The sequence below is a fragment of the Eschrichtius robustus genome, chromosome 3, assembly GCF_028021215.1.
Source record: "Eschrichtius robustus isolate mEscRob2 chromosome 3, mEscRob2.pri, whole genome shotgun sequence".
In the NCBI taxonomy this organism is placed as follows: domain Eukaryota; kingdom Metazoa; phylum Chordata; class Mammalia; order Artiodactyla; family Eschrichtiidae; genus Eschrichtius; species Eschrichtius robustus.
Genome location: NC_090826.1, coordinates 691,135 through 715,518, shown reverse-complemented (window position 1 = coordinate 715,518; position 24,384 = coordinate 691,135). Strand labels below are relative to the sequence as shown.

At 62.0% G+C, this 24,384-nt stretch overlaps 4 protein-coding genes across 13 annotated transcripts; 1 reads left to right on the top strand and 3 right to left on the bottom strand.

Moving 5' to 3' along the window:
• Window positions 1-22: 22 nt before the first annotated feature.
• TAS1R3 (taste 1 receptor member 3) lies at window positions 23-2,668 on the bottom strand. The gene is given in 12 exon segments (XM_068537680.1): window positions 23-118; window positions 121-511; window positions 513-723; window positions 726-824; window positions 827-868; window positions 871-921; window positions 1,083-1,188; window positions 1,221-1,403; window positions 1,507-1,838; window positions 1,841-2,153; window positions 2,230-2,527; window positions 2,529-2,668. Coding segments are annotated over 12 exon segments (2,262 nt in total).
• Window positions 2,669-4,333: 1,665 nt separating this feature from the next.
• On the bottom strand, window positions 4,334-8,287 carry CPTP (ceramide-1-phosphate transfer protein). 2 transcript variants are annotated; one of them, XM_068537678.1, is made up of 3 exons: window positions 8,222-8,287; window positions 6,034-6,166; window positions 4,334-5,870 (listed from the first exon to the last, which is right to left on the bottom strand). In XM_068537678.1, the coding sequence occupies exons 2-3, from the start codon at window positions 6,153-6,155 to the stop codon at window positions 5,348-5,350; spliced, it is 645 nt and encodes a 214-aa protein (XP_068393779.1). In that variant the 5' UTR covers window positions 6,156-6,166; window positions 8,222-8,287; the 3' UTR covers window positions 4,334-5,347. The 2 variants fall into 2 exon arrangements, with proteins under 2 accessions (XP_068393779.1, XP_068393780.1); XM_068537679.1 differs by having other exon boundaries at window positions 8,241-8,280.
• A 104-nt stretch (window positions 8,288-8,391) lies between these two features.
• INTS11 (integrator complex subunit 11) lies at window positions 8,392-20,990 on the top strand. 2 transcript variants are annotated; one of them, XM_068538643.1, is made up of 17 exons: window positions 8,392-8,533; window positions 11,515-11,612; window positions 11,961-12,034; window positions 12,349-12,577; window positions 17,370-17,468; window positions 17,556-17,590; window positions 17,865-18,003; window positions 18,466-18,530; window positions 18,698-18,887; window positions 19,051-19,134; window positions 19,554-19,643; window positions 19,752-19,863; window positions 20,026-20,133; window positions 20,223-20,284; window positions 20,355-20,497; window positions 20,583-20,712; window positions 20,796-20,990. In XM_068538643.1, exons 1-17 carry the CDS (start codon window positions 8,506-8,508, stop codon window positions 20,856-20,858), a joined length of 1,749 nt encoding a protein of 582 aa, XP_068394744.1. In that variant the 5' UTR covers window positions 8,392-8,505; the 3' UTR covers window positions 20,859-20,990. The 2 variants fall into 2 exon arrangements, with proteins under 2 accessions (XP_068394744.1, XP_068394743.1); XM_068538642.1 differs by having other exon boundaries at window positions 19,752-19,914.
• PUSL1 (pseudouridine synthase like 1) lies at window positions 20,830-24,171 on the bottom strand. Of its 8 annotated transcripts, none has more exons than XM_068538646.1 (8): window positions 23,972-24,171; window positions 23,647-23,704; window positions 23,349-23,536; window positions 23,040-23,189; window positions 22,778-22,951; window positions 21,944-21,998; window positions 21,702-21,864; window positions 20,830-21,350 (listed from the first exon to the last, which is right to left on the bottom strand). In XM_068538646.1, the coding sequence occupies exons 1-8, from the start codon at window positions 24,034-24,036 to the stop codon at window positions 20,830-20,832; spliced, it is 1,374 nt and encodes a 457-aa protein (XP_068394747.1). In that variant the 5' UTR covers window positions 24,037-24,171. The 8 variants fall into 8 exon arrangements, with proteins under 8 accessions (XP_068394747.1, XP_068394745.1, XP_068394748.1 ...); XM_068538648.1 differs by having other exon boundaries at window positions 21,202-21,373; XM_068538649.1 differs by having other exon boundaries at window positions 21,313-21,396.
• Between the last annotated feature and the right edge of the window lie 213 nt (window positions 24,172-24,384).

Below are 24,384 nucleotides of genomic sequence, written 5' to 3'. Positions count from 1 at the left end.
GGCACCTTGACTACGTATGAGTTCACTGGGGTGAGGTCACTGGGTCAGGGGTTGCTTGTTTTTTCCCTGAGTCTCCTCCCCGCCCCCACTGCCGCCTCGCCCTCTGGCATCGCCAGGACCCCCTCCCAGGAAGAACTCAGGGGTGTTGAGGTCCGGCCGCCACAGCAGCAGGTAGCACTTAGGCAGGTGGAAGGTGCCCAGGATGCCCAGCACACAGAAGAGGATGGCGCCCATCTGCACGGCGGGCTGGGAGACCACATGCACGTTGGCAAAGAGGGGGACGAAGGAGACCCAGGTGATGAAGTAGGCCAGCATGGCAAAGGTCAGGCCGCGGGCGCCGTTGTAGCCCCCGGGCTGGCTCTTTACCAGGAAGGTGCCCAGGAAGCAGAGGAAAGCCAGCGTGGCGTTGGTGGCGTGCACCAGGCCGAAGCTGACCCAGGAGTGCACGTGGCAGTGCACCAGCGCCTCCGTGGGCGGCACTTGCCAGCCTGTCGCCGCCTCCGGTGGGAAGGTACCAGCCAGCGCCCCACAGGCGGCTGCAGAGCTGGTCTGCCCAGCTCGGCGGCAGCTCTGACCCCACAAAGATCTCAGCCGCCTGCAGGAAGGGTGTGCTCCGGCAGCCGGTGAGCGGGAGATGGTGCAGCGGCGGCTGGGCCAGGCAGCTGGCAGGGCTGGGCCGGCCGGGAAACAGGAGGACGCTGAGGCAGACGAGGCCCAGGCAGAGCAGGCCTGCGGCCCCCCCCGAGGCCCGAACCATGGGCTGTGCCGGCGCCAGATGAAGAGTCCCAGGGCTGCCAGCACCAGGCCCAGAGCCAGGCCCAGAGCAGAAGCAGCCCCAGGAACTTGGGCCGGCGGGGGAGGCACCGGTGCTCCAGTCCGGGGACCCATGGTCCTGGTCACACTTGCTGCAGAGGGCGTCGTCTGGGGCGGGGGGAGGAGAGGGGGGTGCTGGGGGCCGTCGGCTTCCCCCAGCCTCGCCCCTGCCACGGCGTCTGGCCTCAGAGCCAGGCCTGTGCCCCCGACCCTGCGGGGACCCGCCCTCGCTCGTGCGACGGCGTGGGAAGGCCCCCCGGAGGGCTCACCTGGGTGGCGCTGGTAGCTGCCAGCCTTGCAGTCGGCGCCGTCGTAACAGCAGGAGCGGAAGCCCTTCACACGGTGCACCTGGCCCTCCCTGCACTGCCGCGAGCACTGGGGCTGCCTCAGGCAGGGCTGGCACTCACCTGGCTTCCCTGCGTGTGCCAGCTCGTCTGGGAGTGCCAGAGCTGCAGGCTGCCGTTGAAGGTGCCCACGGTGCGCAGTGTGGGCCTCCCGTCCCGCCGTGCCCACAGCTTCAGGTCGTGATCCACGCCCACGTTCCCGTTGGTGTCAAACCGCAGGCTCAGGTGGTGCGTGTTCTCCCGGAGCTGGCGGGGGTGGGGGCGGGCGGGGAGCCCCCCCCCGGCCCAGACCTGCCCCCACCGTCCCTCCTCCCTGGGGGCACTGGTGGCACAGCTCCCGTGCCCTCACCTGCCAGGGCCGCACGGGCTCCCTCGAAGGGCAGCCCGAGGCGTCGCAGAGCAGCGTGTTGTGGAGCGCCTGGGCCACGCCGTACACGGCTGCGAAGGCCGCGAAGGTGGCCAGGGCCAGGCGCGTCCGCACATAGGACGGGAACTCGGGCATCTGGGCGCCCTGACGCGGGACGCTGAGCACGGTGCCCACCCGGTCCATGCCGGGCAGCGTCATGACGAGGTTTGAGGGCAGCCAGGCCTCGCTGGCCGCCCACACCTTGGGCGAGAGCCTGTAGCGGATGCTGTAGCTGAAGAGGGTGCGGGCAGCACAGGCGGAGGAGAACACCACACCACCTGCACGCTGCTCTGGTTCACCCGGCGCAGCAGGCCCTGCACGGAGCCCAGCCGCGGGCTGCCGGCTCGGGGCAGCAGCACCCGGCCCTCGTGCGCGATGCAGGTGCTCTTGGCGTCGGCCAGGCCAAAGAAGAGGCTCAGGCCCTGCCGGCTGTACTCGTCGTCGCTGCCCACGGCGGCCACCCAGGTCCAGTGCAGCTCCCGCAGCAGCTCCACCCCGGCCGCCGCCTGCACGCGGTCGCTGGGCACCGTGCGGAAGGACGGGAACGTGTTGCGGCTGCTCAGCCAGTCCGTGCTGGCGCCGTAGCTGACCTGCGGGCCCAAGGCAGCTCCTGACGCAGGGGCTCCCGAGGCGGGCAGGAGCGGGGACGCGGGCTGGGGGTCGCACGTGGGGCATGAGGAAGAAGCTGAAGAACTTGCCGGTGACCAGGGCGACCTCGGACGAGTGGGGCCCGATGACGGCCAGCACGTGGGGCTGGTACTGCATATAATCGCAGTAGGCGGCGACGCTGCGGCTGCCGGCCTTGGCCATGAACACCAAGCCGGGCTTCACGGCGACCACGGGCTCCCAGCACGTGTCGAGGAGGTTGTAGCCCAGGCGCAGCCCGGGGATCAGGGTGGACCCGCTGTTGATCTCCTCCACGGCCATCGTCGTGGCCAGCGCCCAGAGCAGCCCAGGGGACGAGAGCGTCCTCAGCTGAGCCCAGGGGGGAAGAGCCCCCCAGCACGTAGTCCCCTGGCCGGCTGAGCTGCCGGGACAGGCACAGCGGGGCCCCTGCCCTGACGCCCAGGACAGCCACGAGGCCCAGGAGAGCCAGGCCTGGCATGGCAGGTGGCAGCTTCCAGCAGCGACAGCAAGTGGGCAGACTGACCGGGGCCCCAGATACGGGGAGTCGGGGCGGGGAGGGGCGGAGGATTTGTTCAGCAAAGCACTTGCCTGTCCTCACCTGCCAGCTCGGGGCCCTGGAGACGTCCTCCATCTCCTGGGCCCCACAGGTGTGCTCAAGTTGGACTCTTATCCTGATGCCACCACTAGGCTCTCTGGCTGACAGTGACCCGGGCAGGCAGGCTTTGGGCAGCCACTGACTGCGACCTTGCTACCTGCCTGTGCCCAAGCCCCTGGCACCCACCTATTCCTGGAGAGGAGTCACCCCGGACCCGTCTGCCAGAGGGGCCTGGATTCTCCGGCTGCCTGAGACAGGCTTGGAGGTGCCAGTGCCCCAGGGAGTGGGCACAGAAACACTCCCTCCAGCCCTGGGGAGGCAGTCGGCAGTCGGGGCGGGGGAATGCAGGAGTGGCTCCCTCGGCAGGCCCAGGGGCAGCCTGCGGGGGGGTGTCCCACAGCCCGGCAGACCAGCCAGGAGGACAATGGATGGCTGGCTGGCCCGGCTTCCACCCCGCGGCTGGGGTGGGGAGGGTCCCGAGGGGGAGGCCGTGGGCTCTCGGCCTGCCTGGGGACAGCGCACCTTGAGGGTCTAAGGCCTAGAAGCTGCGCTGCCCCGTGGCTGGCCGTGCTCACACGGGCCTGGGCCCTGCCTGTGCGGGCCGGGCTCACACAGCTGGGCCTGAGGAGCGGCAGGCAAGCGAGGGAGGAAATGCTGTAACCAAACGGGCTGCTGCAGCCAGGTCAGCCCCAGGGTGTGCCGGGGACCTGGGGGCCAGGCCAGCAGCTCCCGCTTAGCCTCTGGGTGCCCGAGGACCCGTCTCCCCCAGTCTGGGGCTGGGGGCCTCACTGACACTAGGCCACAGGCACCCAGAGGAGCTGGGGGAGTCTAGCGATGGCCCTGGGGTACGGTGGGGCCCGGCAAACATTTATGGGACGTGGTCTAGGGATCCAGTCCTTGCCTGTCCCCACTGCCCTGTGGGGCGCGCACACGTGGCACAGCACATACGCTACACGCACGCGCAGGACCTGCATCTGCACCATTGCACGCACACGTGCACACACGTGCAGCCCTCGCTCTCTGGCCCGGGGGAACCCCAGGCTGTTCCCCCAGAGTCACTGGCCTTTGCAGGCACCATACCAGACTCTGGTCCCCGCTGGGTGTGGGGACTTGGGAGGTGGCTTGTGCTGGGCACTGCTCTTCAGTTCTGGCCTTCGGGCAGCGGCTGAGAGGACCCTCCCTGACAGGCATCCTCCTTCTGTCCAGGCCACTGCCACGGCGCGAGCACCCCCCCTCCACTGGCTGCAGTCCAGGCAAATTTCCTTCTCTCTACACGGCGTGTGGCTGGCCTCAGACCTGCGTTTCCAACTCAGCCACTTAGGTGATTCTGTGACTCAGTTTTCTCACCTGTAAAGTGGGGATACTGTGGACCTTGGCAACAGATGGGGCTTGGCAGGGCTAAAGCGTGCACAGAGACGGGCAGGACCCCAGCACTGGCCAGGGCATACCTCACGTCCCTGTGGTTGACACGGCCCTGACTGCCTGGCAGCAGGTGCCTGGCACACCCAACACCCCCGTCCTGGAGAGCAGTAGTTCTGCTAAGTGCAGTTTATTTATTTTGGAAAACCCATCACCCGTATTACAGCTTCTAAGGGTGCCTGAAAGCTTGCACTTATGTACATTTGCTTCATGGTGAATAATGTCCCCTTGGCACCTGAGGTCCTGGCCTCACAGCGAAGAGGCAGCGGGTGGGGCCAGGCCCCCAAGCACTGGGTGATGGCCGGGCTGGGTGTGGCCACCTGCCAGCCTGTCACTGAGGCAAAGTGGTCGAGGCCCCCTCCCTTGTGCTATGTCATCCTGGGTCTCCTGAGCTCCACAGGGATGGAGCAGTAAGGGGCAGGGAAGAGGGAACATGGCATCTCGCTGGATGCTGGGGAGGGAGAGGCCAGCACTGGCCCAGAGGAGTCCTGGGATCCTGGGGGCTCTCGGGCTGTGCTGTGCAGACTCTAGGCTGCAGGCGGCCGCTGGCATGTGTGCAGGGCGGTGGCAGCAGGGCAGGCCTTCCCTCGGGGCTTCAGGTCCTGCTGTCACTGCCGAGGACACGTGGGCCCCTGACTGAGGAGGCGGCGAGGGGCGGGGAGAAAGCCTGCAGTGCTGACCCCTGCCCAGGACTCTCTCCCTGTCCTGGGGACAGCCAGCCGTTACAGAGGGGCCCAAGGCAGCCCAGCTGGGCAGACACTGCGTCCTGGGCCCCATGACTCCCCGTAGCTCACAGACTTGACCCCCAGGCAGGGGCAGCTTTTCCATGAACCCTGATCCTGCCCCCCACTGCCTGCTTCCTGCACTTCATCCACCCGGGAGAGGCCTGACTGGACACGGGTGTAACTTAGCTGAGGGTAAAGATGAGATGCCCGGGCAAAGGAGAGGCCGGGCGTGGAGCAGACGGCCAGCGTCTGCCTTCTCCGTGAAGCTTGTCTGCAGTGGCTGGAGGCTCTGAGTGGCTCCCGACAAGCTCAGCTCACAGGGGGACCCAGAAAGTTCCACAGTGGGACTGATGGGTCCCGGCTGCCCCCACCCAGCTCTGGATTAGGGGAAGCCCACCCCACCTGGGCCCGCCAGCCCCTAGGGTAGGTCCAGCAGGGCGTGCTCGGCGTAGAGCCTCTGGGAGATGTCGTAGACGCGTTCAATGAAGGGCAGGGCCTCGCCCAGCATCTCCACGGCCTGCTCGGGGGACCCCACATTCATGGTCTCCAGGAAGACCTTGCGTGTGGGCAGTGCACAGAAGGCCACGGTGACGGCCCGGCGGATGATCCAGGGGTGGTAGGCGGCCAGCGAGGCGTTGTAAGAGTCAGTGCAGAGCGCGGCGGTGCGCGCGTCCTCAGGGCTGGTGCGGACGCCCTCCAGGAAGAGCTGCAGCCAGTGCAGGGCGCGGTGCAGCCGCAGCACCGTCCGGCAGCCCGAGTCGGGGTGGCGGGAGCGCCGCTCCAGGTCCACCAGCTGGCTGCCCACCTCGTAGGCCACCATGGCCTGCAGGGTGCCGTAGTGCTCCCGCTGGGGGCCACCGCACAGCTGCTCCATGATCTGCAGCTTTGCCACCACGTCCTTGGAGATGAACGAGAAGATGGTGCCCAGGCTGTTCAGGAACCTGCGCGAGGGAGGCAGGCGCTCAGCTGCGGGTGCGGGGGAGAGCGCCCCCCACCTTCTGGGCCGCGAGGGAGGACAGCCGACCAGCACCGGGCCGGCAGGTGCCTACAAGTGCCGGCGGGATGCAAGTGGGACGCGTGGCCAGGAAAGGCCCTTGCACGCACCTGACCAGCCCCCTCCAGCTGGCGAGGTAGTGGTCCAGCAGCACCTCTTCCTTCTCATTGAGACACTGCTTGAAACTGACCAGGACGACTTTCAGATTAAACTCTGACTCCAAGTCATCCATTTCCGCCGGAGCTGAAACACAGGGAGTCAGGCTGTGGGTCGTCTCCCGGCGAGGAGGCTCCCTCCCTGGGCCGCTACTTCGGGGAGGGAGGGAGGGGCAGCTGGAAAGAAACAGCTGGGGCCCCGCTGCTCCCCAGTGAAAGCCCACAGTAACCCCCATCCCCAGGCCAGCCCCTCCTCCCCAGGAGCCCACCTTGCTCTGCTCGGGTCACACACTCGCAGACACATGGGCCTGGCCCAGCCGGGCCCTTTGCCGGGCACACGGCCCACAGCTCTCAGCACGGCCCCCCTGACACTCAGACTTGTCAAACCACTACCACGTCTCACTTGCGGGAGGCATCTCTGCTCAGGTTTTCTTGCTTGTTTATAGTCTGTCTCTCTTGAGTGTATGTCTGTTCCTAGTAACTGGAGAAGTATGTGCTGAGTCCCCACCCAGAGCCAGGCGCCCACTCCAGTGCACTGTGAGTGAGACCGACAGCCCGGCCCCGCTGAGGCGACATCCTAGTGGCAGGTGTGTGTGTGTGTGTGTGTGTGTGTGTGTGTGTGTGCGTGTGTGTGATAATAACAAAGACAGGAAGTCCAACACAGTAGGTAAAAGGATAAGCACCATGGAGAGACAGACTGTGGGCTGAAGCCGGAGGGCCACGCCCTTCCTTGCTTGAAGCTGCATCGCAACAACCAGAGCAGAGGCTGCGGGGTCAGCATTTGCCGACAGATGGACAGACACGAGTCTTCTCACTCCTACTGTAACTGCGCCCATCCCACACAGAAGGGCAGCTGGACCACAGGCCCTCCCCCAGCCCCAGGGAGTCCAGAAGTGCCCCAGGCCAGACGCCTGCTCTGGATTCTGCTGACATTCATATAGTCACTCCACAAACACCCAAGTGCCCAAGTGTTAGTGGGTGCCGCTGGGCACCTCAGCCCCTGCCTCCCTGGGTGCCTGGGGCCTGCACTGCGGTGTGGCTCTGACAGGCCCTGGGGACTCAGCTGTGTCTCACCTCATGTCCAGGACAAGCTCTCACCCCTTTGGGCGGCATGAGGGTCCCTGTGCTCTTGGTGCTGGGAGCACTGTGGGAGCCTGGTCGCCCGAGGTGTGGTGAAAGCTCGGCCAGGAGAGCACACTTGTGTGCCTGGGCAGGGTCTGCCTTCCACTCTGCGAGCAATTCATGCACTGTTCTAAGATCCTGTCCTACATCTTTGGGGAAAATGGGCCCGCACACCCTTCCCTGCCCACTACCCAGGCTGCTGGGAGCATCTGATGGGGCCCAGTAGGTGCTGCTGAGGCCCTGCAGGCCCCACGGCTCGGCCGCATGCCTGGCACTGGGTGGAGTGCCCAGAGGTGAGCTCACCCTGTCCTCAGGTGTGGGGGACAGCCGGGCCTGGCCTCAGGGAGGTAACACTCCGGAGGTTTCCAGAACACCCCTACCCTCTCTCAGGCCCTCAGTCTTCTGTCCACCAAGCAGATGGACTCTGAGGCCCTCAGGGCTACCTTCCTGGTCACCAGACATCCTGTGGGCCTGGACTTCCTGCCCAGAACCTGAGCCAGCAGCCAACAGGAGGTGCCAGCAGCCTTTCAGAGCTTGGAAACAACAGGAAGGGCAGGGGCGGCGCGGCCGGGGGCGGGCAGCCTGCCAGCTCTGGGAAGGTGATGCAGGGCACCGCCAAGGCTCCCCCAGGGGCAGTCCACGGTCCCAAGGTCAGGGCTCGTCCTGAGGCCGGCCTGAGCACCGGAGCCCTGTGGCTGGCACCAAGCTGAGGGACCCCAGGAAAAAGGGGGCAACCCTCCGGCACCCCAGCCCCAGCGGGTGGGAGCGGGGCCCTGTCCGGGAAGTTCTGCAAGTCTCGCCTACTAAGGGGGCTCCGGGTGGCGCCGAGCTGGGACCCGGGGCTCGGGTGGGTCCTGCTCCAGCTGAGGCCCAGGGATGGGTCAGGGGCCCGGAGTCCGGGCCAGCGCAGGAGCCGGGTCCTCGGCCGCCCCCTCCCACGCCCGGTTCGGTTGGGCTGGGTTTCCCCGGCGCCAGCTCGACTCCACCGTGGCCGGCTCACCCCCCATCGCGTCCGGCTCACCTGCGCCGCCGCCTCTCACCTGCGCCGCGCAGCCGCCGTGGAGGCCGCGGCCCCGCCCCCGGCCACCGTCCCGCCGCCCGGGATTGGCTGCCGGCCGCCCAATCAGAAGGTCCGATGCGCGGGCCCGGGTTTCCGTCGGGCGCGCCGGAAGCTGGCGCCTTTGGGGTTGCGCTTGCGCAGTGCGTCGCCGCGAGTCGGAGGCGCATGGCGGCGTCCGGGATGCAGGCGCCCGGGTTTCGTGAGGCAGTGGTGGTCCCGCCGGCTCGCTGAGCGCGCCCGACAGGATGCCCGAGATCAGGGTCACGCCCCTGGGTGAGTGCGGCGCGGCGGGGGAGGAGCGCCCGAAGAAGGCCGGTGGGAGGCTCGGAGGGCCGGGGACCCCGGGACGTGTCGTCCTCGGCGCGCGGCCCCCTGCCCGGAGCCGGTGCTTAGGGCGCCTTTCTTCTGCTTCTGCATCCTCGCCACTTCCTGCCCTTCCACCTCCTCCATCTGTCTCGCGTCCCACTTCCCTGCAGCCTCCGTTTACCCGTTTACCCGTTTGCGGTCCACCCCAAGTCAGCCCTTGTTTTACTTGACCGCCGCAGCGTTAAAAAAAAAAAAAAAAACAGCATCCCAAAACTTTGCTTTTTGCAAAAGATGTAAGTGCACAGTTTAAAGGCTCAAACAGTACAGAACAGTGCGAAGGAGGAAAGATCGCTCAGAATCAGAAACAGCTGAGGGTCTCCGTGCACACGTGCCAGGGGCTTTTCGGGAACCTGCCCCCTGCCCTGGCCGTGTGTTGGAAGCATCTTCTCCTAGGGATGTCCCCCGCAGCTCCACATCCTTTCTTTTGTGGTGAGCTCTCCTCAAAGTAGCCCACCCAGCCCCCAGCGTGGACACTGAGCTGTTGACAGCTGCAGTGAACACCCCTGCCCCTGGCCTGCTGGGTCACAGCGCACATCCTACCCCACTAAAGGTGTCGTCACCCCCACGGCCTCTCCTAGCTGTTGGCTCCGGGTCTCCTCTGGCTGCTTCAGCCCCGCGCTCTCCCCGCGCCTGGTTCTTCTCCAGGGGCCTCTGCAGGATCCTCCTTCCAGCCTGACTCTTTCCCAGGTGGCCCCTTTCTCACCGCTCATCCTCTTTTTTTTTTTTTTTTAAGGTTTATTTATTTATTTATTTATTATTTATTTATTTGACTGCGTTGGGTCTTCATTGTTGGGCGCGGGCGTTCTCTAGTTGTGGCGAGCGGGGTCTACTCTTGGTTGCAGTGCGTGGGCTTCTCATTGTGGTGGCTTCTCTTGTTGTGGAGCACGGGCTCTAGGCACGCGGGCTTCCGTAGTTGTGGCACACGGACTCAGTAGTTGTGGCTCACGGGCTCTAGAGCGCAGGCTCAGTAGTTGTGGCGCACGGGCTTAGTTGCTCCGTCACCGCTCATTCTTGAATGATCCTATCTTTTTACTGCTTCGTCTACCCCAGATCTGCACCTGGGTGTGCCCCCAAGGTCACTCAGCCACAGCACCATCAGAGCAGAACTACTTCTGCTTCACCATCTGCCTTTGCCAGTTTCTGCCTCTCGACCCCCTTGGTCTCTCCCACCACAGGGCCTTTGCACAGCTGCCCCTCTCATCCCAGCTCTCCCTCTCCACCCTGCTCGGAATTCGTCTTCTCTGGGAGGACTGGAAGTTTGTGTGCCCTTCCCTGCCTTACTTTTCCCTGAGGCGCTGATCTCCCCGAATGCAAGTTTATCTAGGTGGTAATTGTCCGTGTTCTTGGACACACACACACACACACACACACACACACACACACACACACACACACACACACACACACACACACACACACACACACACACACACACACACACACACACACACACACACACACACACACACACACACCTGGAACCTAAACTCCCTGCGGCCACGTGTCTCCTTGTTTTCTTCCCACCCTCCTGTGTGTCCCAGGCTCTGTCCCCACCTCTCCTGCCCAGTTCGGGCCACTGTCTTTACTCCCTGGGATTGTTGTGGGTGTTCCTGTTGGGAGCAGGCGGCCAGTGCCTCAGAGCTGAGCTCCGGAGTCCGGAAAACTGTCCCTGGCCCCACGCTTAGGAGTCATGTGCCGTGGGCGGATCCCGTGACTTCTGGGACTTCACATCCTTGTCTGTGAAGAGGGGCAGCCCTTCTCCCTCCCACACATATCTGCAGTGCCTCTGAGTGGGGGCATGGCTTGGTGCTGGAGGTGCAATAGGAAGCAGGCTGCGACCCTGCCCTCAGGGAGCTCACATCCTGGTGGGGGCAGCAGGCCTGTGAGAGACCTCGAGGCCACTGTCTGTGGCTGGGCTGCCTGAGGCACACAGGTGAAGCTCGTGGCTGCTCTCACCTGCCGTTGTCACAGGTGACTGAAGCTTCTTGAGGACCAGCTGCAGCCGCTTTGGGCGGTGGCCTGGTCACCCTGGTGTATGTGGTGCTAACAGAAGGTTCAGAAGGTTCCTTGCAGAGGGAGGCTTGTAGGATCCAAGATGAAAAATAGGTCATTTGCTGTCATCGGGCCTTGTGAGGCTGTGTCCCTTTCCTTCTGGGCCCCCAGACCCTAGAGGAGGTGACAGATGGCCGTATGAGGTGGCCGGGATATGCCCCGCTGGGCCTGGAGCATCTGGGCAGGGCTTGGAGGTCAGGACTGTGGATGGGATTCGGGTTAAGGTCTGGGCTGGGGGTACCTGAGGGGGCCCAGTGGTGGGGCGTCTGTACTGCGGCCACTCTAGTTGGTCATTGCTGAACAGCTAGGGCCATGTTTCCCCGTGGCTGGGCTAAAGCCACACGGTGTCCCTCTGCAGTGGCACCACCAGGAGGTGGCTGGTGGTCACAGCTCAGATGTGGCCCCAGCTAAGGTTTTGGGAGGGGTGGTGAGGCCCCAGGGAGCCCTGGCTTGCCTCTCTTGAGCGCTGGGACCACAGTCCAGCACCCCTTACTCAGCTCCCGGCCTCTAGCCTGTGGGCCCCTGCTGCGAGAGGTGAGTGGCAGGGCCCGCGGCTGGAGGGCTGGAGGCGCCATGGGGAAGGGTCCAAGGTGGCCTTGGTGCCTTGTCCCCTCCCTGTGCGTTTCCCTTGCCCGTGTGCAGAGGTGGCAATGCTTCTCACCTCACACGTCGTCCACACAGCAGCCGCAGAGGGTTCTGCAGGGCCGGGGCCCAGAGGGTCCTTTCGGGGTCTGGAGCAGGCGGCTGGGCCTTGGCCTTGGGGCTGGGGCCATCCTCGCAGGGGCAGTTGCGGGGAGAGGAGCGTGGCGGCCCCTCTCACCCGTCCTCCCATTCAGGGGCTGGCCAGGACGTGGGCCGAAGCTGCATCCTGGTCTCCATTGCGGGCAAGAACGTCATGCTGGATTGCGGGATGCACATGGGCTTCAGCGATGACGTGAGTCCCTCGGGCGGGCGGCTGCCACCCAGCCTGCTCCCTGGCATGACCAACGTGGACCCGGGCCTCGGAGTCTCAGGCTCTGACCCACAGAGGGGGGCAAGGTGGGGCACCGGCGTGGGGCCGGTCTGTATCAGATCGGGGCTGCCGGCTCAGGTACCAGCTGGGCAGCTGACCCCCTCCCTGCACGCTCCGAGGCTCTGAGCCGTTGGCGGTCTCGGTGGGCCTGCAGGGTGGGGATGTGGGGGTCAGGTTCAGCCTGACCCCCGGGGGCCGTGCCCGCAGCCCCAGCTGTCCCAGTGTCTCCTGAGCCCCGGTGGCATCCTGACGCTTCCCCTCCCCCCACAGAGGCGCTTCCCCGACTTTTCTTACATCACCCGCAGCGGCCGGCTGACTGACTTCCTGGACTGCGTGATCATCAGGTGGGCGCCTTCCCCAGGACCCGCCCACCCACCCAAATGGCGACGCCTGATATGTGTCCCCCTGAGCCCCTCCTTGTTCCTCCCCGGAGCGTGAGGCTGACCCCAGAGTAACGGCTTGTTGGTGGCATCACTAGACGCTCAGGCGCTGAGTCCCAGGACCACAGCGCGCTGTCCCCTTTGCTCCCTCTTGCTCTGCGGCTCTCGGGGCGGCTCTGATGCACAGCAGGCCCTCAGCCAGCGAGGAGCGAGGGGACGGGTGCCCCCCGGGGGGAGGTGCGGAGGGCGTGCCGGGCTGACCCGTGTTGCTTCCCTAGCCACTTCCACCTGGACCACTGCGGGGCGCTGCCCTACTTCAGCGAGATGGTGGGCTACGACGGGCCCATCTACATGACCCAGCCCACCCAGGCGATCTGCCCCATCCTGCTGGAGGACTACCGCAAGATTGCCGTTGACAAGAAGGGCGAGGCCAACTTCTTCACGTCCCAGATGATCAAGGACTGTATGAAGAAGGTGGTGGCCGTCCACCTCCACCAGACGGTGCAGGTCAGGCCCCCCCGCACCCCGCTTTGTTGCCGGCGGGGAGCTGCCCGGAGGCGGATGCAGCACTCGGCAGGGCCTCTGCTGCTCCCCGGCTCTGCTTGAGCGCACTGAAGAGGCGGGAGAGGGCACCTGTGCCACGTGAGCACGATGGTGCCGGGGCGGGGGGGCAGGCTGGGCGGGACGCAGACCGGAGTGTGGGCTGTGGCTCGGTGACAGTTGTCCGCGGGCCAGCGAGGAGGCAGGAAAGTGACATCAGATGTGGAGAAATTTATCACAAGGCTCGCGGAGTTGTCTGCTGCGTCTCAGAGTCTGGGTTTTGCTTGTTACCACGTGTCTAACATTTGGGGTCGTCTTATCCTGGCTGAACCTTTTGTCGAGATGAAGTAGTGCGTTTCTCCTCAAGGACACTCTTACCTTTGAGCCCACCTTTCTGGTGAACGGGTCACCGTTCCCCCTCCCCCGCCTTTAGTTAGCGTTTGCACGGGGCATCCTTTCCCACCTTTGTACTTTCTCTCTTTCTGCGTCACGTTTTAAGTAGTTTGGGTTTAATCCAGCCTGATAACCGGTCCTGTAGGTGGAGGGTTTGGACTGTATGGGTAATATTTGGGATTTAGCTGTATCCTCCTACCATTTGCTTCTTATTTGTGCTGCCTGTTCTATGCTTTATTTCCTTTATTGCCTTTTTCTGGATTGACTTTTAAAAACTCTATTTCTCCTTTTATTTGGTAAGTAATTAAATATTGTTTTATAATTTTTGTAGTGGTAGAGATTACAAAACACATCCATGACAACACAGCTCTAAGGTACTTGGAGCTTTTGCCTCTTTCCTGGACAATGCAAGAGCCTCAGAGCACCTCAAATGCATTTACTCCTCCCCTGACTCTCTGGCTCTTGTTTCCATGTATTTTAATTCCCTCAGCGTGCGAGACCCCTGGGACCTCACCGCTGATGCTGGTAAAGTCAGATTTGCCAGGCGCCGTCTCTGTTTGCTTTTCCCGCTGTTCCCCTCTACTGCCTGTGTTCTTCACTTTGTATTTGGGATGAAGGACACCATTGTGGATCTGCTGGTGATGAATGCTCTCAAATTTTATTTGTCTGCAAATGTTGAAGACTTTTCCCCTTAGGTTCGGAATTCTAGGGCAGCGTTTACTATCAGTATTTTGAATGTGTCTTCCCATCTGCTGTTTGGAAGAGAATCTTTTCTCTGGCTGCTTGTGGGATTATGTCCTTTCCCGTGGACTTCGGCGGGGTGCTATGCTGGCCCCACCTGTTCTCGTCCTGTTGCGCCTGCTCAGGTTTGAGGCCTCCAGGTCTGCCCGTTGCTCTCTCCAGGCCGAATGTAGGTCTTGCTTCTCCAGAGCCTTCATCGTCCTTTTGTCTTTCTGTGCTTCATGCTGGATAGCCTCTACTAGATATTTTAGTTCGTCAATTCTCTTTTTGGTTATATGTAAGTGGTTGTTAAATTTGTCTGAATTCTTTTTTTTAATTGATATATAATTGATTTACAATATTATATGTTATAGGTGGACAACATAGTGATTCACAGGTTTCAAAGGTTATGCTCCATTTATAGTTACTATAAAATATTGGCTATATTCCCTGTAGTACAGTATATCCTCGTAGCTTATTTTGTGTGTAATAGCTTGTACCTCTTAATCCCCCACCTCTGTCTTGCCTTTCCTCTCCTCCTTCTCCCCACTTGTAGTTTGTTCTCTACGTCTGTGACTCTGTTTCCTTTTTGTTACATTCACTAGTTTGTTGTGTTTTTTAGATTTCACACATAAGTGATATCATACAGTATTTGTCTTTCTGTCTGACTTACTTCACTTAGCATAATACCTTCCAAGTCCATCCATGTTGCTGTAAATGGCAAGATTTCATTTTTTTAATGGCTGAGTAGTATTCCACTGTATATATGTACCACAGCTTCTTTTTTTTTTTTTTTTAAGATTGTTTTTCTTTCGACGTGGAACATCTTTAAAGTCTTTATTGAATTTGTTACAATATTGCTTCTGTTTTTTATGGTTTTTGGTTCTTTAGCCACGAGGCATGTGGGATCTTAGCTCCCCGACCAGGGATCGAACCTACAGCCCCTGCACTGGCAGGTGAAGTCTTAACCACTGGACCGCCAGGGAGGTCCCTTTTTCTCCCTCCCCCGCCCCGGCTGCGCTGGGTCTTTTTGGCTCCATGCGGGTTTTTTCTAGTTGTGGTGAGTGGGGCTACTCTTCACTGCGGTGCGTTAGCTTCTCATTGCGGGGGCTTCTCTTGTTACGGAGCACAGGCTCTAGGCACGTGGGCTCAGTAGCCGTGGCTTGCAGGCTCAGTAGTTGTGGCGCATGGGCTTAAGTTGCTCCGCGGCATGTGGGATCTTCCTGGACCAGGGATCGAACCCGTGTCCCCTGCATTGGCAGGTGGATCCTTAACCACTGGACCACCAGGGAAGTCCTTGTACCACATCTTCTTTGTCCATTCATTTGTCGATGGTCATTTAGGTTGCTTCCATATCTTGGCTATCGTAAATAGCACTGCAGTGAACGTTGGGGTCCATTTATCTTTTCGAATAATGGTTTTCTCTGGATATATGCCCAGGAGTAGGGTTGCAGGATCATATGGCAACTCTATTTTTAGTTTTTTGAGGAACCTCCATACTGTTTTCCATAGTGGCTGCACCATTTTACATTCCCACCAACAGTGTAGGACGGTTCCCTTTTCTCCACACCCTCTCCAGCGTTTATTATTTGTAGACTTTTTGATGATGACCATTTTGACCAGTGTGAGGTGGTACCTCATTGTTTTTATTTTTAATTGTTTAGAATTTATTTATTTATTTTATTTTTGGCTGCTTTGGGTTTTCGTTGCTGCGTGCGGGTTTTCTCTAGTTGCGGCGAGCGGGGGCTACTTTTCGTTGAGGTGCGCAGGCCTTTCATTACCATGGCTTCTCTTGTTCTGGAGCACGGGCTCTAGGCGCATGGGCTTCAGTAGTTGTGGCACGTGGGCTCAGTATTTGTGGCTCGCGGGCTCTAGAGCGCAGGCTCAGTAGTTGTGGCGCATGGGCTTAGTTGCTCCACGGCATGTGGGATCCTCCCAGACCAGGGCTCGAACCCGTGTCCCCTGCATTGGCAGGTGGATTCTTAACCACTGAGCCACCAGGGAAGCCCCCCTCATTGTAGTTTTGATTTGCATTTCTGTGTTTTTAAAAAAATATATTTTATTTATTTATTTATTTGGTTGCACCTGGTCTTAGTCGCGGCCGGTGGGCTCCTTAGATGTGGCTCGCCTGCTCCTTAGTTGCAGCACGTGTGCTCCTTAGTTGTGGCCAGCGGGCTCCTTAGTTGTGGCATGCAAACTCTTAGTTGCGGCATGCATGTGGGGTCTAGTTCCCTGATCAGGGATCGAACCTGGGCCCCCTGCATTGGGAGCTCGGATTCTAAACCACTGTGCCATCAGGGAAGTCCCTGCATTTCTGTATTAATTAGTGGTGTTGAGCATCTTTTCATGTGCCTCTTGGTCATCTGTATGTCTGTTTAGATCTTCCTTCCATTTTTTGATTGGGTTGTTTGTTTTTTTTGATATGGCGCTGCATGAGCTCGCCAGCTCCTTAGTTGTGGCGTGTGAACTCTCAGTTGCGGCATGCATGGGGGATCTAGTTCCCCGACCAGGGATCGAACCCGGTTCCCCTGCATTGGGAGCGCGGAGTCTTAACCACTGTGCCACCAGGGAAGTCCCTGTGCAAAAGCTTTTAATTTAATTAGGTTCCATTTGTTTGTTTTTATTTCCATTACTGTAGGAGGTGGATCCAAAAAAAATACCGTTGCTATTTATGTCAGAGTGTTCTGCCTATGTTTTCTTCTAGGAGTTTTATAGTATTTGGTCTTACATTTAGGTCTTTAATCCATTTTGAGTTTATTTTCGTGTATGGTGTTAGAGAATGTTCTAATTTCATTCTTTTATATGTAGCTGTCCAGTTTTCCTAGCACTATTTATTGAAGAAACTGTCTTTTCTCCATTGTATATTCTTGCCTCTTTTGTCATAGATTGACCATAGGTGCGTGGGTTTATTCCTGGGCTTTCTGTCCTGTTCCATTGATCTATATTTCTGTTTTTGTGCCAGTACCATACTATTTTGATTACTGTAGCTTTGTAGTATACTCTGAAGTCAGGGAGCCTGATTGTTCCAGCTCCGATTTCCTTTACCATGCAGTTTTGATGACTGTAGCTTTGTAGTATAAAGTCAGGGAGCGTGATTCCTTCAGCTCCGTTTTTTGTTAGGATTCTTGTGGCTATTTGGCATCTTTTGTGTTTCCACACAAATTTTAAAATTATTTGTTTCAGTTCTATGAAAAATGCCACTGGTATTTTGATAAGGATTACATTGAATAGATAGGTTGCCTGGGATAGTATGGCTCTTTTGAATCCTTAACTTGGGTTATTATAGTCTCTGGTTTTACAGTTTCCACTGTTTTTAATAGTTTCTAGTTTTTTGCCAACATTCTTAATTCTTTCTCTCTCTGAATATTTTAATCACAATCCTTTTAAAGCCTGTGTCTGAAAACTCCAGGAGCCCTGAATCTGCTTCTCTGGACTGTTGTTCCTCTTCTTTCCATCCCTATTGTCTCATCTCTTGTGTCTGCTTTTGATTGAGAACTGGATGTCGTGTATGAAAAAACAGGGATGATGAAAGGCTAGAATGATGTCATCAACTTGCGCCCACCACTGCCCCAGGCTCCCCCTCCCTGCCCCTCTGCCCTCTGCTCGGCACAGCCTGCAGACCTGAGGTCAGCCCTCTTCTCTGTAGGTGGACGATGAGCTGGAAATCAAGGCTTACTATGCGGGCCACGTGCTGGGGGCGGCCATGTTCCAGATTAAAGTGGGCTCAGAGTCTGTGGTGTACACGGTCAGTGGAAGCACTCGGGGCACAGGAAGGGCTGGCTGGCCGGGCAGAGGAAGGAGGCACCCTCCTCATTGCCACATTCTTTGCCAGGGGGATTATAACATGACCCCAGACCGGCATTTGGGGTAAGTAGGCCAGTACATTTGTTTCATCCTATTGGGCGGGTCCCCCCAGGGGTACAGGGACCCTGAGGGGTGTGCCGGCTTCCGGAGCCGTCTGCGGGTCATTGTCCCCGGGTGTTCTCCTGTCCCCTCAAGTGCTGCCTGTGTCATTCGACGGTGGCCTGGGCCTGTGCAGAGGAGGCAGGCTGCCTGCTGGAGGGTCCAGGAGGGCCATGGCTGTGTACAGCCTCGCCACCGTGTGGACTGTCCACTCTGGCCACACACCCCTGTGTTCTAGAGCCGCCTGGATTGACAAGTGCCGCCCCAACCTGCTCATCACAGAATCCACGTACGCCACCACCATCCGAGACTCTAAGCGCTGCCGGGAGCGAGACTTCCTAAAGAAGGTCCATGAGACCGTGGAGCGTGGCGGGAAGGTAGCTGGTGGGCGGCGGGTGCCCCAGGCGGGGCTGGCTGTGTGCCTCTGGCCACGCTGCACGGTTCTTTCGGCTGCCCCGGCATCTGGTCAGGGGCAGGGGTGCTGTGTTCTGGGCACAGAGAGAGGAAGGTTTGCTCAGCACTGGGAAGACAAATTCCCCTGAAGACCCTTTAGCGGGGGCTCATCTACCGCTCGTGTCTCAGATCCCAATGAAGGGCTGGCCAGAGCGTCCACCATCGTCACTTTTGGGCAGGCTGTGCTGGGACAGAATGTGGGGGGCTGCCCGCAGTCTGCATGGGGCCTCCGGCCATCAGAGCTGCTGGCAGGGCTGGTCTTCTCAGAAGGTGGCCACAGGGAGCAACTGTCCGCCACTATGCACAGCTGTGGACTCGATGGCTGGGTGGCGTGGCCAGGGGTTTCTCCCGAGCTGGCCTCCCACCCCCACCCCCACCCCCTGCAGGTGCTGATCCCCGTGTTTGCGCTGGGCCGCGCTCAGGAGCTCTGCATCCTGCTGGAGACCTTCTGGTAGGTGTGGCCGGGACGGTTTCTGGAGGCCCTGCCCTGCTGGCTGTGGGGTGAGAGAGGGTGGGGAGCGCCCTTCCTGGCACTGGACCCAGCCCAGGCTGAGGGCACATGGGGGCTGCAGGCCAGCCCTGCCCCGGCAGCCTCCCCACCAGCCCCGTCCTCCACAGGGAGCGCATGGACCTGAAGGCCCCCATCTACTTCTCCACGGGCCTGACGGAGAAGGCCAACCACTACTACAAGCTCTTCATCCCCTGGACCAACCAGAAGATCCGGAAGACCTTTGTGCAGAGGAACATGTTTGAGTTCAAGCACATCAAGGCCTTCGATCGGGCGTTTGCCGACAGCCCGGGCCCCATGGTGCGGCCCAGTGCCGGCTGGGGGTGGGGTTCTGCTGGGCCGGGGCCCTGCCAGCAAGTCGCGCAGGGGAGCGGGGCGCCTCTGTGCCGGGAAGACCAGCGGTCAGAAGGCTGAGGGCAGGGGGGCATCTGATGCCCTGACTGTCCCCACACCTGCCCCGAAGGTCGTGTTTGCCACCCCGGGGATGCTGCATGCCGGCCAGTCCCTACAGATCTTCAGGAAGTGGGCAGGGAACGAGAAGAACATGGTGAGGGGTCTGGGCTCCAGGGCCGGTTCCCTGGAGGGCTGGTGAGGTTGAGGGGCAGGGGCTCCCCCTGGCTGGGGGGACGTTGCTGCTGTCAGGAGGAGGAGGAGGAGGCTTGGTACCGTGGGGACTGGTGTCGGACCCAGGCTCAGACTCTTGCTGTGTCTTGGCCCGGCTGCACCAGGCAAGAAAGCCCCCGGCTTCCTGAGTAGCCATCATGGGGGTCAGGCCTGGGCGGGCTTGTGCTGAGACCCCTGAGCCTGCCTTGGTCTGCAGTGGGGCCTGGAAGGGGGAGGGGCCTCCCCCAAGGGTTTGGGTTCAGGTGGGCAGAGGGCCGGGTGGGGGGAGCGTCCCAGGAGGAAGCCCCGAAGTGGTAGGCAGGGGGTGCAGGGGAGCTGCTCGTCCGTCCATCCCTCCTGCAGGTCATCATGCCCGGCTACTGCGTGCAGGGCACCGTGGGCCACAAGATCCTCAGCGGGCAGCGCAAGCTGGAGATGGAGGGGCGGCAGGTGGTGAGTCCTCACCCTCCCTCACCAGCTCTGTGGACCCTCTTTGGGGGGGGGGGGGCGGCCCTCGGAGCCACCGCCTGTGCTGATGGCTTACCTGCCGTGATGCCGCAGCTGGAGGTCAAGATGCAGGTGGAGTACATGTCCTTCAGCGCCCACGCGGACGCCAAGGGCATCATGCAGCTGGTGGGTCAGGCGGAGCCGGAGAACGTGCTGTTGGTGCACGGTGAGGCCAAGAAAATGGAGTTTCTGAAGCAGAAGATCGAGCAGGAATTCCGTAGGCAGCCCAGGCCAGGGCGGGCTGGGTGATACGGAGGGTATGCGGGCAGGGTTGGCGCAGGCGGGGCCCGCCAGCCTGGACTGAGGTTCTCTCCACACCCTGGCCCAGGGGTCAGCTGCTACATGCCGGCCAACGGCGAGACGGTGACGCTGCCCACGAGCCCCAGCATCCCCGTGGGCGTCTCGCTGGGGCTGCTGAAGCGGGAGATGGCGCAGGGTGAGCGGCAGGGCCCGCTGAGCGGGGGCGGGGCGGCTGCTGGGCAGGCGGCCCTGCTGACAGCTCCGACCGCTGCCCCTTCCCCACAGGGCTGCTCCCTGACGCCAAGAAGCCCCGGCTCTTGCATGGCACCCTGATCATGAAGGACAGTGTGAGTGCCCACCATCACTGGGGGCGGTGGGGGCCGCCCCCGCCGTCCCTGACCTGCCCTTGCCCCACAGAACTTCCGGCTTGTGTCCTCAGAGCAGGCCCTCAAGGAGCTGGGCCTGGCCGAGCACCAGCTGCGCTTCACCTGCCGTGTGCACCTGCACGACACACGCAAAGAGCAGGAGACAGCCGTGCGCGTGTACAGCCACCTGAAGAGGTAGACGCGGTGGCTGCGCCTTCCGGACCCGGGGGGCGGGGCGCTGGGGGGGCGCCGGGCAGGGGCTCACCGTGCCTCCCCGCAGCGTCCTCAAGGACCACTGCGTGCAGCACCTTCCTGACGGCTCCGTGACCGTGGAGTCCATCCTCATTCAGGCCGCTGCCCACTCGGAGGACCCAGGCACCAAGGTGCTGCTGGTCTCCTGGACCTACCAGGTAAGGTGAGGGACTGGTGGGGTCACCCTGTTACCCTGGGCTGCCTCACCTGGACCAACGGCCCCTCTTGCCTGTGGCTGTAGGACGAGGAGCTGGGAAGCTATCTCACGTCTCTGCTCAAGAAGGGCCTGCCCCAGGCCAGCTGAGGCCCCGCTGCCAGGACCGTGTGCACCCTGGGTCTTCCCTGTGTCCTCGGGTGTGGAGCCTACAGCTGGCTACGACCCTCATCTGTGCAGAGACCACGGTGCCACACACCTGCCCGAGTGGCTGCTTTTGGCCGAAGAAAGAAACGGACCTGGGGGGCTTTTCACCTTTTATTTCTGCTCCTGGGCTCCCAGGAGATGGGGGGGGGGCTCCCGGGGTGTTGATTTCCAGTAAAAACCACCACAGGCTGTTTGGGTGTCTCGCTTTCTGGTGCTTGCGCTTGTCTCCTGCACCCCACCTCTGGCAGCCCACCCGGGCAGGCGGGGACTTGTGGCAGGTCCAGGCTGACAGGAGGCGTGGGGCCTGCCATGGTCCGTGTGTGATGCACGGTGGTGTACAGAGCTGGGAGCATCCAGCAGCTGGGCCTAGCGTGCCACGGCTGCCCTGACCTTGCTGCGTATCAGGGGTCACCTGTGACCTCCGTGCTGTGGACTCTGAGGGCACATAGAGGCAGGACCTGTGAACAGACCCCAGGTCATCCTGGGGGCGTGACAGTCTCTGCAGGGGCCAGGCCAGAGCCTTCAGCAGGACTGCAGAGCCCCCTGCCTTCGCCCGAGAGTTCAAGCCCCTCTCTACCCTCTGCTGCCTTCTGGAACGCCCTCTCAGCCTCCCTCCCCACAGGGCCAGGCTGGGGCTTGGGCTGCTGGGCTCTGGCTTTCCTCTTGGCCACAGGCTGGGACAGCACTGCCACTGAGAGCCCCTCCCGCGGCAAGGACTCAGCCTTGGGAGGGGGCCGTCAGTCAACAGGGTACAAGCAGGGACCTCTCCACGCCACCACCTCTTACCGAAGCCCTCGTAGAGCACCGCCTTCAGAAACAAGCCGTGGGCGGGAGCCACACGGCTCTGGTGCCTGCCCAGGGGGTCCTGGCTCTCCAGAATCACCTTCACCTGAGCAGGCATCAAAGCCCCCAGCCCCACGGCCACCAGCACAGACGTCATTCTCCGCACCTGTGACCCAAGGTGAAGACTGCTGCAGCCACCTGAGCCCCAGGCCCCACCCCCGGCAGGGCCCCAGGACACAGCCCACCTGTCTGTATAGGAAGGACTGGCTCTCAAACTCCAGGCTCCAGAACCGCAACCGCCTGGGGACACAGGCGCCCATGAGGTCTGGGCCTCAGGGCAGCCTCAACCCTCCAGTGGGGTCTCCCCGCGTCCCACCCCAGGGGCCCCCACCTACTCCCCCCCCCCAACCCCTGGTAGATGAAACCGGTGGAAGGGAGACTAAAGCCAGAGGACTGCTGCTTTGGAGCGGGGACAGCAGCGCCTCCGGGGTCTTGGCTGCAGGAGGAGGCCGAGGTCCTGGCATGGGCTCGGGGGCGGCGAGGGAGGTGGTATGGCCAGCTCCTCTCCCAGGGACTCAGGCCCTGAGGCTTGGGCTCTTTAGCAGGAGTCGGAGGCTTGGAAGCTGGCTGTGCAAAGTTCCTCCTCCCTTCAGTGCTGGGCCTAAGTGGGAAGGCTCTGGAAGTCAGTAGCTGCGATCTGGCCGGAGGCCCCTGGGACAGTGCTGGGGGCAGTGGAACCAACCCCCTGCCAGCCTGGGCCCGAACCACTGGCCTGGTGCTTCTCCCCCAGTGGAGTCTTTCCACCGACCGCCTGGATCCATCCACGAGGCAGTGAGCTCGGCAGGGCAGGCAGCCTTCTCTGCCCTCTGCCCCCCTGGCCTGGCAGAACCCTAGCCCAGGGGAGGGCACAGCTGCAGGCTCACGGGTGTTGGGGACACACCACTCGGCTGACCGGCACCTCCTTCTCCCCCAAGGCTGGACGAGTGCCCAGGGAGCCCCCAGTGCACCACCAGGGAAGGTGCTGGAACTAAATCCAGCCTTTGCAGCCTCCAGACCAGAGTGTAGGCTGCCCTTCTCACCTGCTCTCCTCGGGGAGGACAAAGGGGCTGCCGGCAGGGTCGGGGGACACGGAGGCTCGGCGCAGGGTGCGCACCGGGCTGGTGGCCGGGCTGCCTGCCGACTGGAAGGCCCTGAAATCATGTGTCCCCAGGAGGTGCTGGGCGGCCTCCCGCATGGCAGCCACGTCTAAGCAGCTGCAGGGAGCCAGGTGAGTGGTCAGGAGCGAATGGCCGGCCAGGCGAGCCTGGCAAGCCCCTCAGGCTCACTTTCACACCCACTCACTCAGCCCGAAGCGCCCAGCACCGGTTTCGTTCAAACACGGGCAGCTGGTCAGGCCTGCGGCAGCCGGTAACCAGGCGGTACAGGTAGGTCCTGGACGTGGCTGCGTGGCGGGCATGGAAGTGGCTGGGCACACGGAAGGCCTGCAGTACCCTGTGGGAACAAGGCCAGGAATAACCCCCTGCCCCGTCCATGTGACACCCTGGCATCTCTGCCATCACCCCCAAGGAGTTCTGTCCAGATACAGAGTCCTTCTTCACCTCCCGCCTCCACCACAGTGGACGAGTTCCGGGAGAGCAGAGAGGTGCTTACCGGATGGCCGGGTGCCTCAGGTGGGTGTTGAGGGCTTCCATCAGGACTTCAGGGGAGAATGGGGGCAGGCCTGAGCGGCGCTGGACGTCCAGGTGCGCCGCGTTGCTCAGGGCATGGACCCCAGCATCCGTGCGGCTGGAGATAGTGAACTTTACCGGCACCACCGACTTCAGCCGCTCTGCGGCCTCCTGAGGGGGGTGGGGGGGCGCACAGAGGCCGCGGGCGGGGCTCCCATCTGCCCCTCTCCCGGGTCTCCCTCCTCCCTCCCCCCTCCCTGGCGCGGGCCGGCGGAGCTCACCTCCAGGTAGTTCTGGACTCCGATGGCGTGCTGGGCGCCCCTGACTGCCGCGACCCCGCTGTGGGCAGGGCGGGCGGAGGTTAGCGCGCGAGGCCGCCCCGCCCCGCCCCGGACCCTGCCCGTCCCGTCTTCCGCGGCCAAAGGCGGCCGTTCCATCCCCGGAAGGCCGGGGCCCGAGGCCGGAGGTGCGGGCCCTAAACTTAGCTCCCTCCAACCCCTCGGGCGCCGGCCGTCGGCTGCTCTCCGGCTCGAGCTCGCGTGCTCCCCGCTGCGCCGGGCTACACGAAGGGATTGCGGGCACGGGTGGGAGGCCCAGAGAACGTACTTAAAGTCCGTGCCCAAATACTGGAAGTACACGAGGTAGCGCGCCCGCGCTGAGCCCGCGCCCATGGCCAGGCCGGACCCGGCATCGGGGCAGGCGGAGGGTCAGGCGGAACCGGACGCCGCGGAGCGCCAGGCGGACTGGGACGGCACGTGGGGCTGCGCCCGCGCGCGCCCGCGCACCCAGCCTGGTCACGCCCCACCCCCCCCCCCAGCCGCTCCCGCGCCTGCGCCTGGGCTTTCGCCCCGCCCAGGCAGCCTCCCTTGGCCGCCCAGGGCGGGGGGCGGAGGCGGGGCCAGACTTAGGGAGCGGGTGCAAAGTGCCGACCCAGGGGAGACAGCCCCACGCAGACTCGCACGTTCCCGCGGCCACTCGCCCACCCCCATTCCTCCCGCCGCAGTCCGGCCGAGCGCTTG

What these genes read in the sequence shown, in the direction of transcription:
- CPTP (XM_068537678.1), bottom strand. Translation starts at nt 6,155, where the DNA reads ATGGATGACTTGGAGTCAGAGTTTAATCTGAAAGTCGTCCTGGTCAGT. An exon ending in AGCTGGAGGGGGCTGGTCAG is followed by an intron (nt 5,871 to 6,033) that starts GTGCGTGCAAGG and finishes TCCCTCGCGCAG; the next exon opens with GTTCCTGAACAGCCTGGGCA.
- PUSL1 (XM_068538644.1), bottom strand. Translation starts at nt 24,036, where the DNA reads ATGGGCGCGGGCTCAGCGCGGGCGCGCTACCTCGTGTACTTCCAGTAT. An exon ending in TATTTGGGCACGGACTTTAA is followed by an intron (nt 23,705 to 23,971) that starts GTACGTTCTCTG and finishes CCCTGCCCACAG; the next exon opens with CGGGGTCGCGGCAGTCAGGG. An exon ending in GTCCTCCCCGAGGAGAGCAG is followed by an intron (nt 21,999 to 22,777) that starts GTGAGAAGGGCA and finishes CTGTGTCCCCAG; the next exon opens with GCGGTTGCGGTTCTGGAGCC.
- INTS11 (XM_068538642.1), top strand. Translation starts at nt 8,506, where the DNA reads ATGCCCGAGATCAGGGTCACGCCCCTGG. An exon ending in GATCAGGGTCACGCCCCTGG is followed by an intron (nt 8,534 to 11,514) that starts GTGAGTGCGGCG and finishes CCTCCCATTCAG; the next exon opens with GGGCTGGCCAGGACGTGGGC. An exon ending in AGATGGAGGGGCGGCAGGTG is followed by an intron (nt 19,644 to 19,751) that starts GTGAGTCCTCAC and finishes GTGATGCCGCAG; the next exon opens with CTGGAGGTCAAGATGCAGGT.